The following is a 13,720-nucleotide window of genomic DNA, read 5'->3' on the forward strand; positions in this document are numbered from 1 at the left end:
GCTGATAATTTCTTGTATTTGCTTCTGTGCTGGATGGGACCGAGCGTCTGCTCGCCCTGCAGGCTCGAGCCAAGCACTGCTGGCAAACGTGCCTGGCAGGCGGGCAGAGACCCGCCATCCTCACCGCGCTGCTGCTTCACCTGCCCTCGCTCCGCCTGGAAACGTTCCTCTGTCTTTCCAGTGGAATCATTACAGGTTCAGCCCGCTGTCACCAGAAAGCCTTGAGGAACACAACAAGAGGCGCGGGGAGGACACAGATGGAATGAGCTCACCAGAAACAAATGGGATATTTTGCTGATGGCAACAAAGACCCACACGCTTGTCCCTGGTCTCCACTGAAATGCATTTACAGTGTCTCAGAGAAGGGGAAAAAGAAAAAGAGAGTGAGAGGCAGCGTGATGGGGTTTCTCCTGGGGTTTCTTTACTATTCAACCCTCAAAGACCTGAAGAAGAACTGGAACATCTACAGCTGCTAAAAAAATGCTCTTTTCTGAGAAAGTGCAGTTACAAGGAGAGAGCCAGAAAATCTTTAAGCAATATATATTGATATATATATATACATATATATATACACAGAGATATATATACACACATATATATATATGCACATATATATATACACACGTGCTTAAGGTAAACTGCCATGGCATAACTTGCTTCTTTGAGCAGTGCACATCCCTCTAAACCACCGAGATAGCAGGAGGATGCAGAAGGCATGCAGCCACGCGCCGCCCGGCCGCTGCCTGCTAGGTTCCCACTGGCACCAGCAGCATCTGCACACGAGCATCTTGTGTTGTCGGTATTGTTGTGCCCTTAAGGTATTCAGCTTGTGTAAGACTCAGAGTTTGCAAATAAAAGCGTTTGTCATTGTGCTTCCACGACTGGAAAAATATCGTTACCCTATGACTATAAACGTTAAGGTGAAATAGGCAAATTAGGCAGTACTAGAGATGGATTTCTTTTTTTTTTTTGTGACCTAACAAATAATTATTGTTGGGAATTATTTTTGTATCACTTAGTATCTCGCTCTAATGGCAATAAGGCTCCACGCCTTCCTGCCCAGAGCCTATAGGTGGTACTTCCGCAGCAGTTCCGATTGCCAGGGATGCTTTCTTTCCGGAAACCTGTCTGGGATTTTGATTTTGAGGAAATCCTGGATGCATTTCTCTAGCTCCTCCTCGATGGAGAGCTTCTCCTTCACCGCCTTCTTCTTGCTGGAGTTGGACTCCCTGGAGCCCGAGGTGAGAGTCCGCAGCAGGTCGCTCTTCCGCCGGCTCTCGGACTGCTGCAGCAGCTGCACCGGGCCCTTCTTGGCCGGCCGGTCCAGAGTCTGTATGTTGGGCTGGCGCGTGACAGGGCCGCAGATGACGGTCTCCTGCGGGGAGCTGGCCTCCGACTGGCTGTCACAGCTGGATGTCGACAGCTCGTTGCAGGACGTGCCGCTCTCGCCCTCCTTGTCGCCTTTGCCGTTCTTGCAGCAGCAGTCGCAGTGGGACGAGGACCAGCGGGATGGCTCACCTGCGAGATGGAGAAAGAGCGGGGTTAGACTGCTGCGAGCCCTGCCAGCTGCCAGCCTCACCCCCCGCTCCCCACAGCCACGTTCACCCACGGTGGGCTGCTCGACTGGACCAGAGCAAAGCCCTCGGGGCCCCACCGTCACCAGGGCTCGAGCTCCTGCAGCCGTCCCAGCCTCCTGGCAGTAACATTCAGGAAATTTACTCTTCAATTACTGTCAATAAAAAAAATTAGCAGCGCTAATTTCTCCAGACATCTTTTCTTCACTGGGGCTCAATAATACCTTTGCCCACAGGACTGCGCAACCGGAGCAGCCCCTGTCCTGCGGGCACCGGGCCAGCGGAGCCCCCCGGCCCCTGCCCTCGCTGCTCCTGTTGCCACCCGCGTGGGAGGGCTCGTCCCGCTCAGAAGGGAGGCTTCTGGGAACCTTGCTCCTTCGTTTGCATAATCCATCGGTGATGGGAACCCCTGAACAGAATTTAATTTATTTCCTGATTCATATAGCACACGGCTCGATTTTTTTTTTCAGCTGGAGACTTGCCTGAATGCAATAATCCAGGGTAAAGGGAAGAGCTGGCATTGATAAAAACAGTTCCCTGACCAAACTGCTGTGATAATGATGGATTTAAACGTCATTTGGAAGCATCCATCTTCCCACTAAAATGTAATTATCATTTCCAGCTCGTGCAGATTGGTAATATTATCCAGATCAAGAAAAGCATAATGTAGCCGAGCAACTTCCCACGAGCCACACAGGCCCTGCTCTCTCCCATAAAGTGGAAACGTGGGTGCTGCGGCCGGTCCTGCACACCTAGAACTCCACTGCTTTCATGAGCCCCGGCAGCTCTCTGTCAGCCACGGCACCGTGACCAGGCCGGGGGGATGCACAGCACCGGGACCACGAGGCGGCTCTGTCCTCGGCCCCCTGAGACCCCAGGAACAGGGGGAAGTGTCGCTGCCACCCCCAAAACCCCGCGCCTTGGGAGAGCAGACCCTGGGGAGAGGGGTTCTGCAAGCCCATGGAGGCACGTTGTTACAAAGCTGCCCTGCTCTCCCGTTTCTCCAACTTTTTTGTAGCCGTGAATACAATGCACATAATTTACAGAAACAGGGGAAAGCCCCTCCCCAACTGTTCCTTGCTCTTCTTCCACAACGATGAAGGAGTCTTTCAGTCTGCGAGCTGTGTGGCTAAATTAAATTTAAGACCTGTTCTGTATGTTGTCTGAAAAAAAAAAAAGTCAATAATGGCTAAATTGAAATTACTTATAATTTGCTTTGCCTTGACAAAGGCATTATGCACCGAGCCTTTCTAAAAACCTGAGGCGTGTGCTTCGGACACGCGCCTGCCAGCCGTGCTGCACGGCAGCTTGGCCAGGGTTTCCTGCAAAAGCCGCCCGAGGGCCTGGCCCCACCGGGCGCTGCCGCTTCTGCTCCTGCACAGAGCTGGCTCCCTCCGGCCAGGCTCTGTCGGCATCCCCGCTGCTGTCTCCTGCTCTCCCGAAAAGCCAGACGTTTTCCCCTGATGCTTGCGTGTGCTTAAGGACAGCAGCGGATCCCGGAGGAGACGCATCTGGTGAGCACCACCGCTGCCACCGCCCAGCCGAGGAGCACATCTCCCGCGTGCACCTGGAGCGTCAACGCTGCCCGGACAGCGAACACCAGACACCAACCACCAGGCCGCTGCCCTGGCACAGGATATCGCTACAGCCACCTAATGAAATTGTGTAGTCAATTAGTAGCTATTGTACCCAATGCCGAGGCTCAAGAAAAGAGAGGAACCATGGGCAATAGTTGAGTGTGAACAAGAGGCAGACCTCACCAACAAGCTGGGTTACACAGCCCAGGTGCTTTGCCACCGCTTCCACTGAGGGCTGATCCCCAGGTTCCCCTCAGGCCTAAGGTGCAGGACGGGCGCTCGCCCACACCAGCCGCACGGGCAGCGCGGCCGGGGCAGCCTCTGCCGACCAGAAGCGGCTGGGCTGGCCCCGCGTGGGCCCGAGGCACGCTCCTTGCAGCTCTTCAGCATGAAACATGATGAGCTCCCGGCCACGCTGCCCACGTCTCCCCAGGAAGCGCGTTTCACACCCGCGAATTGCGGGGATTTCTGCACGACGTGCTTCACTCTTCTGGTTGTGGTCCTGTGGGGACCCTGGGGCCCGCAGCGCGCTCGGCAGCCCCGCCAGGCTCGGCCCCCAGCCGCCTCCCCCCGCAGCAGTGGGGAGGAGATGGGGTGCGGGCAGGGACCCACCTGCTGCCATTCGGCACCTCTGGAGTGCACGCTTCATTACCACAGAATAAACCTCTTATAACTTAATTAAGGCCTAATAAATGCTAATTTCACTTAATGAATATTCAGCAACTGTGGGCATACTGCATGCGAGCTGGGAGGCAGCAAAGCATCTCTTCGTGAGGCAAACCAGCAAAAACTAGGCCAGACCCAGGTGCTGGAAACAGATCTCTTCTCCATATATACATTTTGACACCTTTTTAAGGGTGGGGAAGTCTGCAGACGCAGATAAAGGACCTCCAAAACCATCCGGCCACTCCTGAGCACGGCCGCACCGCAGCCTTCACACCAGCACCGCCGCAGCCAGCACTGCTGCCCAGCCCATGCTGCTCCTGGCCTTTAGCTACCAAAGGGGCAAAGCTTTTGTTGTGTGCAGAAAAGGCCTTCATATTTTCATCACCAGAACAACATACCAGGCTAGCCAGAGCAGTCCATCAGGAAATCCTAAAGACAGTGTGAGTGCTATGGAGAAAACTGAATTGCCCTTTAGCTCTTACAAAGTAGGGAGAAAAAAAATCATTAGGCTATCTTCAGATTACAGGGGAAGAAAAAAAATAAATGTTCCAGTATTAAGCAACAATACATGAAAAATGCATCTGTGCCAACCCGGATCAAAGTAATTGCTACGCCAGTAAGTTGTTTCTGTTAGTTAAAGCTCAAATTATCTGATCACAAGTCAAGCAAGCTGGGCTCCGCCATGCTGCAGGTGTACAACGCAAATCACAGGCATAGCTGTCGAGTTTCCTGCTTCGCCAGCTCCCTTTGCCTAATTTTGCCTTAGCCAGACCCAGGCTGTGAAAGCCTTTGCTCCCGCCACGCTCTGACAAAACAACTGCAGGCACAGGCTCAGCGAAGCAGCGGTTTCCCCTCTCAGGAGCCAGGGGACGCGGGGCGTTTCAGAGGCAGTCTTGCCAAAACAAATTTGAGAGCCTAAATCCAAAGCCAGCTATCAGTCAAACGAATTCACCAGCTAAATGAACTCACTGAAGGATGCATTTGTGCTGCCAAAAGAGTTTCAGAGACTATGAAGCGAGGAAATAAAACAGAGAAATTCTGACAAGGAAAGGAAGTTTGAGATTTTAGACATATCACACAAGACACAATTTTATAATTTTAAATAACTAAATTACCCTCGGTGTTACATCAAGTAGTTGACATCAAAGCTAGGGAGAACGATCGGTCAGCCTGACAGAGATGCGGACCAGAGCTGTGGATAACCGCGTGCATGGTCGTAACGCAGTCTGCTAGGAACAGCCCCTCAACACGATCATTAGCAAGGGCCTGGGGACTTGGCGTGGTGAGCAGGTTCCAGACCAGCAGCACAGCACGCTCAGTCCCACTCACTGGTTCTGCGGAGGGACTTGGTGCTCCCCGAGAATTAGTACAAAATGAAACAGAAGACATTTCTGCTGAACCCAAATGGAGAGGCAAAAAGGGGGGAGAAAAAGAGCAGAGATGGACTTCAGCAGGGAACAAGAGACAAATTATAAGGATTTTGTATAGAGGGCATCAGTCAAGAAAATAATCTTGTTCCAAGGCCAGGGGAATGGGAGGCAAAGGGCTCCTGACTCTAGGCTGTGCCCTGTGTCACCACCAGGTAGCCCCCCGCACCTGGGCACACCTGAAGCTGGACAAACCTCGGCTGGCTCCTTGCACCGCGCTGTGCTGAGTGGAGCAGTGCACTGCACGCCTTCCACGTGCCTCTGCATGTGCTGGAGCAGCCAGGAGAAAGGAAATGTGTACCTGTGTACAGCCCCACAACGCAGACTGATGCTAGAGAACCAACCTGAAATCAGCTAAAAAGTGAGAGGCACCACAGGCTCGGACAAGGACTAAGACAAGTGATTGTCCCCTGTGCCAGGACAGCACGGGTGGTTTTCAGGTGCTTTGCCAAACATTTTCCAGATTACTCTTACAGGGTGTTGCACCCACCTATTCGCTTCTTGGAGTGGGATTTTGGGTCCCAGCGGTGTGAACCTGCCCAGCACAATGCTGTGGGGGGGACAGGTCTCCTCATCCTGGCTTTGGGAGTTGTCAGGATGACAGGGATAGAAGAGAGGAAAAAAAATATTTCTCTGCATTTTGCAGCAACACCATTCTGCACAGGACTCACGGCCAAGCAGGGCAGTCACTGAGCCCCCAGACCGTGCATTGCACTGATGTAACCACAGGCTTCATTAATTAATGTCTAAATGCTTTGAGATTCTTGGATAAAAGGGGCTAATTAATTCTGGCCCAGCTCTCCTGCCTTTCTCCCTGATCTCAGCACATTTCTCTTCCACTACCCTAGTTGTAATTATTATTATTAGAAGCTTCTGAAGAAGCAGTAAAGCCTCTGATGTATAATTGACACACACACCATCAGCCACTGGTTTTCTCTTCTCCGCTCCAGCTTTTACAACAAATACACTGCAAGCAGGGAATGGGAAATCCTGTGAAGTGGGACAGCAAGCGTGCAAAAACCCCATGAGGAGAGAGAGGTTATGGCATAAAATAAGCTTAGCATGGGACCTTCAGACCAAAATTAATGAAAGGGCTGGTTTGTTTGTTTTTTGTTGTTGGAAGTGGTGCATAGACCCTAACACTAGCTGTCATTAAGTCCACCTCAGACACAAAGGTGCACCAAAGTGCCGACCATGGGGAAAGTGACCTCAGGTGCCGCAAGGCAGCGCTGCCCTTCCTCCCTTTCCCTCAGCAAGCTCCAACGCCAGCTGTGATGCTCCAACAGTGGAGATTTCGCAGAAACACTCTGAAGTGCCTAAAACTGCCCCAAAACCCACTGCTGCAGCAGGTCGGACATCCCCCGCTCCCCTACTTCCAGCCACATTGCGAAGTAGGTTTTGGCATTAGCTCACCCAGTAACTTCGAACAAGAGCTTTCTCCACGCAGGGGCATCCCCTGCTGGGGCTGGCGTGGGGCATTTCAGCCCGGGGCCCGGGCAGCCACGGATGTCATTCCTGCACCGGTACCCGGCTGCTGCTCTGGGAGCCAACCTTCACCCCGGCTCTCCGAGCCCGCCTGGGAGAGGCAGAGGGAGCAGAATCAGATGTGTGGAAACCTCTGACAGATCCCTGGAGAACCAGATGAACACTTTTCAGGTAATTATTCACAGATAAATGCTGTTTTCTTGAAATTGAAATATTCTAAAAGCAGTTGGTGAGTTTGATGACATTTGCACTGGGAAAGCGCTCAGCTAGATCACTTCAACACCTCCTTTCATTTTGACATCCATATTATAATGATTTTAATATCACACTACATACAGCTAATTTTCTTTTATAACGTATCAGATTTATAAAAAACACAATGTTGTGATATTTCAGAACAAGACTCTCACAAATTACTGTTCTACAAGAAATTTCAATATATTTTTTTTTCCTTCCAAAATAGCGAAGGCACTCTCTCTGCTCTCCCTTTCTGCTGCCTTCTCCCCACTCTCTCTTCAGCTGGGGGTCACCGCAGCGGCCAGCCCCCGCTCGAGCAGAAATCAGCAGCGCAGCCCCGGAGCCACCCCACGCCCAGCTCCCACCACCTCCGTCACCTCCGTCCCACCGGGGTCCCATCGCCTGAGCATCCGAGGGGCCCGTGCCCTCTCCTCCACCCTCACTTTCGTTCCAACCTCATGAAGCAAGTGTTCTCCTTTCAACACCACAAAAGCAAAGTGTTGAGGCATTTAAATATATCACACATTATTCATTGGGTAAATAAAAAATTGATTGCCGCTACGTCTGCAGATAAGGTAATGCTGGTGAAGTGACAATTTGATTTAGATCACTCATTCATGCGTGCACAACGCCTCAAACAGTTTTTTCATCCATGCATGAATTAAAGGTGTTGTGATTGATGAGAGACTAAGGTCTAATTGGTGTTTTAATAAATACACTCTGACTTGGTAATCTAGCCAGATTTATCAGCAGAAAATGCCCCTGTCTAAATAAAATTACCAAGGTAAAGCTTAGGAACAATGACAAATGCCATGCAAGTAATTGGCTCTGGTACCAGCGCTGGCAGCAGGATGGACATGCAATAGGTTTATTTGCTTTCAGGATCAAGGATCTCGAGTAAAATTTCAGCAGGCAAACAAACCCAGGGAAGGACTTGACAGTAACGTTATTGGCTTGAACTCTCCCATGTGTGCAAAGACAGCAGTGACGGGGGAGGACGGGACTCAGCCGAGGGCACGGCTGCTGCCAGGCTCTGCCCAAAGGCAACACCATTTTTTACCCTTCTGGGAGCAGCTGCAGACACCTGGTGCTGCCGTGGCTGTGCCAGCAGCCCAGGAGCCCCTCCATTTGCTCCTCTCTGCATCTTGCTCTGGGCTGAGCTCACTGCCAGGATTTGAGCTGCTCTCTGCAGACACCTGGTTCCTTCCCAGTCCCTTTTTTTTTTTTTTTTTTAAACCATCTAAGATTTCTGAACCAGTGTAAAAACCAGAAATGTCTGTCCGAGGAAGTCTACCATTTGTGCAAGACAATTTCAGCCAGTCCCTAGCCAGCACGTACAATTTTATCAGGAGTCTCCCAGCATTTTGTCATTTTATCAGTACTGCTGTGATCTTTCCTAAGACACTCAGTTCTTGAAATGGACTTCTCTAAGAATATAAGGTTTGTTTGAAAAAAAAAAAAGTTCCCCAAATGGTGGAGAAAACATATAAGAGATGATGTTAAAATTGCAGAGGGCCTATAAAGGAGACAAAATATTTTTCTATGGATCTTTTTCAAATTCATATGTGATGAAGTTAAAATTCGGAGTGGAAAGTTGTGCAAAATATGAGCAACAATATGGTGAGAAGCAGAAAAAGCGTTTGGAGGACTCGGTCCCGTGTGGTCACTGACGTCAAGCTGTTTCTGAAAGTTGTGACATACCTCAAGACTCCTTGCACTTCACAGCCAAAGCCTTTTTGTCAGAGGAAAACTGCCTCCATGGTCAATTTATTCTTTGGTGCACCCCTGGGCCGTGCGATGAACGTTTCGGCCTCCTCCCGGAGCCCCCACGCTGGCTTCCCGGAGACGCAGCACAGCTGCTCTCACCTCAGCCAGCAAGCACAGTCAGGTCAGCTGGCTGCCTTTAGCTGTTTCTCTTCAAATCAACCCCTTTTTAAAACCTCCTTATCAGCCTAACCGTACTGCCTGCTTAACCCACCCCTTCTCTGGCAGCACTGGAGAAATCATTCAGGCTGGTGCAACTCAGATTTATCTGCTTCTACCTTTTATTTCTCATCCACAACATAAAGTCTTTGGCCAGACCACGGCAAGAGCACACCTAAGCAATACTCTTTCAAGACTCGCCTGTATTTTTCATCGACAGTTTAGCAAGCAGTCGGCTTGAAAAAGAAAAGTACAACGAACTGTCTGGGGGGAAGAGCTGCAGAGGCCTGACTGTTCAGCATTTCCAGTACGGCAAGGGGTAGGTTAGCACTGCTGGCTTCTATGCTCTGTATTTTCCTCTCCAAATACTGGGATTGAAAACAATATTTGGCCATCAGGACTATGGCATTTATCTTCCTCTAGGAAAATTACATTGAAATGAAAAAAATGATGCAAAAGTCTTCCGCCAATAGTATTTGCTCTTTCTGTCCTTTGTCAAACATCTCCAGCTTGTTTAAGTTTGGTGCACCTAGAATTAATAGCTGCCACTACCAACATCACCTTCCTTCATCGAGTCCAGCCTTAACTCCTCAAATTTAAGACTGTTCTGTGTCTTTATTACTGCTGTTTTAATACTTTATCTTAATATAATCTTTCCTTTTACCTTCTGTGACTTTAAATTCATACTCAAGTTCTTGAAAATGAAGTTCGATTGCATGGCGGCTCAGAAGATGTGAACTCCCCCGGCAGCACATGAGCTGACCAGGCCGGACACCAGCGAAGTAATGCAGACGGGTCATGGGTTCAACCCTCACAGGCATTTGGCACCGACATACTCAAGATATTAATGAAGAAAGAAGTTCAAATCCTCCTTTAATTAAAACACAGGTACAACAGGACTAGGCTGAGTAATCGGAAAGCACGTCCCCTTCCAGCGCCCTGATTTTGGAGTTACCCACCTGAGGGTGACTGCTGACTCCTCAGGTGCCAACGCAAAGACTTCAGGATTAGACCGGTGTCACCAAGCCTTAACGCCAGCGGCAGGGCCCCAGAGCAGCACTGCGTGCCCTCTGCTTGCCTCGCAGCCATGGCAGCACCCGGCTCGGAGCCAGCACAAAACACCTTGGGGTGCATGCATATAAAACCACACGTCTTTACATACATACAGGTAAAACCCACCACTATTAGGTTTTACTTTGTTAAACCCTTCACAGTTTACATTCAAACCTGAGCTGCCTTTTGGAAACCCGTTTTAATTAGCAAAGACAAAGTGTGCAGTACTCCTGCTTCTTCAAGATATACATTATAAATTGCCGACAGATGGTTATGATAATACGGGAGCCACAGTTTTTGAGTTTTTAAAAATTAGGACTCGTGAACTGATGAATGCTCTAGAGATATGAAAACATCATGTCAGTCTATGTTGTTCCAATTAATTGCAATCAATTGCTAATTGAGAGCTATTTTAAGACTTGCCATTACTCTGAACATAATGTGGAATAATTTGCGTGGTCCTCTTTACCCCCACCACAAATGACATGGGTGCAAAGAACTCCCAGGAAACAGAATCAAAAAGAGCCACAGGAGCCTGCTTTTCGGTTTCCTCCTGCTTTTTTTTTTTGGCAGACAGGGCAAAAATTTGGAGCTCAGGATTTAAAAACCTAGGAGACAAGGGATCTCAGGCACTTGCTGGACCTCTCCCTTCAAAACTTCCCAAAATGTCGGCTCTGATATTACTGAATAAATACATTCACCCACTCTTTGGATTTCCAGGCAGCACAAGTATCTCGGACGGAGCTCGGCCGGAGACCAGACCCGCGGCGGCACCGCACGAGGAGGAGGATGCTGGGCAGGCATTTGGCAGCAGGAATGCAGGCACAGGCTTCCTCCTGCTGCCCGTGCTGGCAACAAGAAAGGCACATTTCTGGGCAACCAACGTATTCAACAAGTGCGTTATTAACCATTTTGTGATTTCCCAGCGCAAAGGTGAAGCAGAGCGTGGGAGCTGTGAGTGGTGTCTCCGTAGGGCCGGCAGCGGAGGAGACGCGTCAGCCCCGTGGTGCTCCCCAAAAGCAGGTGCATGGAGGAAGGGGCCCCACAGCCCTGCCCTGGGCCTGCCCGAGCTGCACACAGGCTCTGCGTTGCTTTCACAGCCAAGTGCACGTACCCAGAAAAGGAAGGAAAGGAAGTACCGCTTGGAGTCGGGTCCTGGGCAACATAGCGGTTTGGTTTACGTCTTTAACTTGCCTGGCTTTGCACCAAAGGCAGGAAAATCCTGACAGAGTTATTTTGACATAAAAATCAAATGACCTAAATAGCTGTACAGCGCTGAGCAACAGGCTGGATGCTTCCTGCAGCAGCTGGTGGCGCGGGCAGGTCCAGCAGGACATAACTCCTGGAGGCAAGAGGCGGCTACAGCAGGAGCAGCGTGCTGCAGTCCGGTGTGCCTGCCGCCCGCTCGGGCTGGACAGGCCGAGCACTGCCAGGCCAGGCACGGGGTCGGCTGCAGCAGCAGCATGCAGTTATCACCCCAGAGTGAGCGCATGAACGGCATTTCTTTCCTGCCCAGTTCAGCCCCATTTGCTGGAGCTGCGCCCCGAGCCCGGGCGGCCCTGGCAGAGCGGGGAGGAACAACGAGAGCCCTGCGAGCTGAGCAGCGCTGCGGTGCACGGCCCTGCTGCGGAGCGGGACGCACCGCGGCTCCTGCGCCAGGTGGCAGGGCGAGGGCAGGGGACCAGCTCCGTGGCCAGAAATGGTTCTCCTCCAGCGAGATACCGCTGAAAAAGTTGCTTATTGAAAACAACTATTTTGGAAAACACTTTTTTCTTCCCTGCTCAAAGTCATGGCTAATCTCCTAATTGCCATGAGACGGTTTTCTCACCCTAGACTTATTTTAAGCAATCTAGCATCCTTTACTCATTGTTCAGCGCTTCACAAAGGAAGGAGCTGGCCCCGCGGGACACCGGCTGCATGGGCAGGGGCTGCCCAGTGGCTGTGGCACCTCCTGACCGAGCAGGCTGCACCCGGGCTGGTGGCACTGACTGATGCCAGCACCGTTCTTGCCCTGTAAGGATGCATCCCTGATTGAAGTCACAAATTACGTTTCTAGTTACCAGGAATCAATGTTACAAGAGGAGCAGAGCGTGACCAGGGGTGTTTGCAATGCACTCCCTGCTTATTTATTGCTTAGAATCACAGAAAACTCTTTGTGGTATTTCACTCTGACAACGGGCGCTAATAAATAACTCATGTTCTTTGCTGTAGCAGTGCATTTTCGATAGCATCGAACCAAGCCTCATTTTTCATAAATGGCTTCTCAAGAACAACATCGTGTGGCTCTGGCACATCTGCCCATCGATCGCCGGGGCGGGCAGGGGCTGTCACCCCCGAGCTGGCCCCGGAGCTCAGCCCTTGCTTCAAGGCAAGCGTTGCGGCTACGGGGAAAATCAGAGTGTGAGAGGATGCTAGGCAAGGAAGTAGCCCTGCAGGGCTGTTGTTTATTAATTATTTGGAGCATGACTCTGACAAATGCATTCAAAGGCCGGCAGAACAAAGGAGAAAAGCCTGAATCCACAGCCAGGGGATGGTGGTACCCAGCGCCTGGCTGCTGTGTTTGTAGGAGAATCAGAGAGCCCTTTCCAGAGGGGCAGATGCTAGGTTTTTATGAGCTATTTAAGAAACTCTCTCTGGAAGCTTTTATTTTTTTTTTCTTGTCTGAACCTCATAAAATAGCCTTCTGCTCTATAGAGATAAATTTGGTTTATGTGAGAGAAACATTCCCAGCCACAGTGGGCTTTGCCTTAAATCCCATATCTTGCAGTTTAATCTTGCTGTGGGTTAGCTTGGTTTATTTTCTATCCTCTAAGTGGTGAATTGAACTTTAAGAAATGAATGGTCTGGTTTATCAGTTTTAGCATCTAGACCAAAGCACTTTTGCATCAAATAAATGCATGCAGTGGGAGATCCTCCAGATACTGCTTTAAAAAATCCAGCAGTTTACTCAAAACATTTTTAGCACCAGCTTCAAGACCAATTAAATTACCCACGTCTGGGCAATCCTACCTGCTCCGAAATCCAGAGCTCTTCTCTTGCATGAGGCAGGGGCCCGGGGGGCGAGGAGATGCTGAGCCCCGGCAGCAGCCCAGCAGGGGCTCTCCTCGCCCCGCACGCCAGGTCTCTGTGTAGGTCACTGACACTCCCCAGCGCGCAGCACGGACACGACTGAAACACCTGGCTGGCTCTACGTCTCCAGCGTGTGAAAAATAAAGGTAGAAACCGAAGCCTAAACTGACCCATTGCTTCTGACTTAAAGGAAGGCGCGGCACGGAAGAGAAGGGGGCCTTCAGACCGGTATTTCCACAAAATGAATCAGTACCATTTGGGAACCTGCTCCGTGGGAGTAAATCCACGTGAAATCTGGAGTAAGTGACATTTAGAGATGGAAAACAACAGAAAACAGAGCACCCGTGCGCAGGTGACGGAGGTGCTGGAACAAAGTGAACCAGAGAAATTTCTTACCGGGAAGGGAGGCAGAGACAGGCACAAAGAGAAGGTGCGGGGGTACAGCATCCTCTGGAGCTGCCCCACCGATCCTGTAGCAGCGATTCCACGTTGGGTGCACATGGGCAGCCAGGTATGCATCCAAGGGAGAGGTTTTTCTAATGGATGCTGTGGGGTTTTTCTTTAATTTGTGCAGAGGAAGTTTTTATTGTTTTGAGGTGGCACACTGGGCTGGATCAGTTTTGGGATACTAAACTAGTTTGGTTAACTAATATACCACCTCTGCTCTGCATTTGTAGAAGAAAATAATATATATATATTTTTTTTTTCT

At 50.4% G+C, this 13,720-nt stretch overlaps 1 protein-coding gene across 2 annotated transcripts in view; it reads right to left on the bottom strand.

Moving 5' to 3' along the window:
- Nucleotides 1–625: 625 nt before the first annotated feature.
- KCTD16 (potassium channel tetramerization domain containing 16) overlaps nt 626–13,720 on the bottom strand; it is a 60,709-nt gene continuing 47,614 nt past the window's right edge. For both annotated transcript variants that reach the window (XM_083799245.1, XM_083799244.1), the window contains exon 3: nt 626–1,518. In XM_083799245.1, coding sequence (XP_083655371.1) covers nt 1,067–1,518 — 452 coding nt within the window. In that variant the 3' untranslated portion in view covers nt 626–1,066. The remainder of the gene's footprint in view (nt 1,519–13,720) is intronic.

Source organism: Anser anser, assembly GCF_964211835.1.
Source record: "Anser anser genome assembly, chromosome: 14".
Classification (NCBI taxonomy): domain Eukaryota; kingdom Metazoa; phylum Chordata; class Aves; order Anseriformes; family Anatidae; genus Anser; species Anser anser.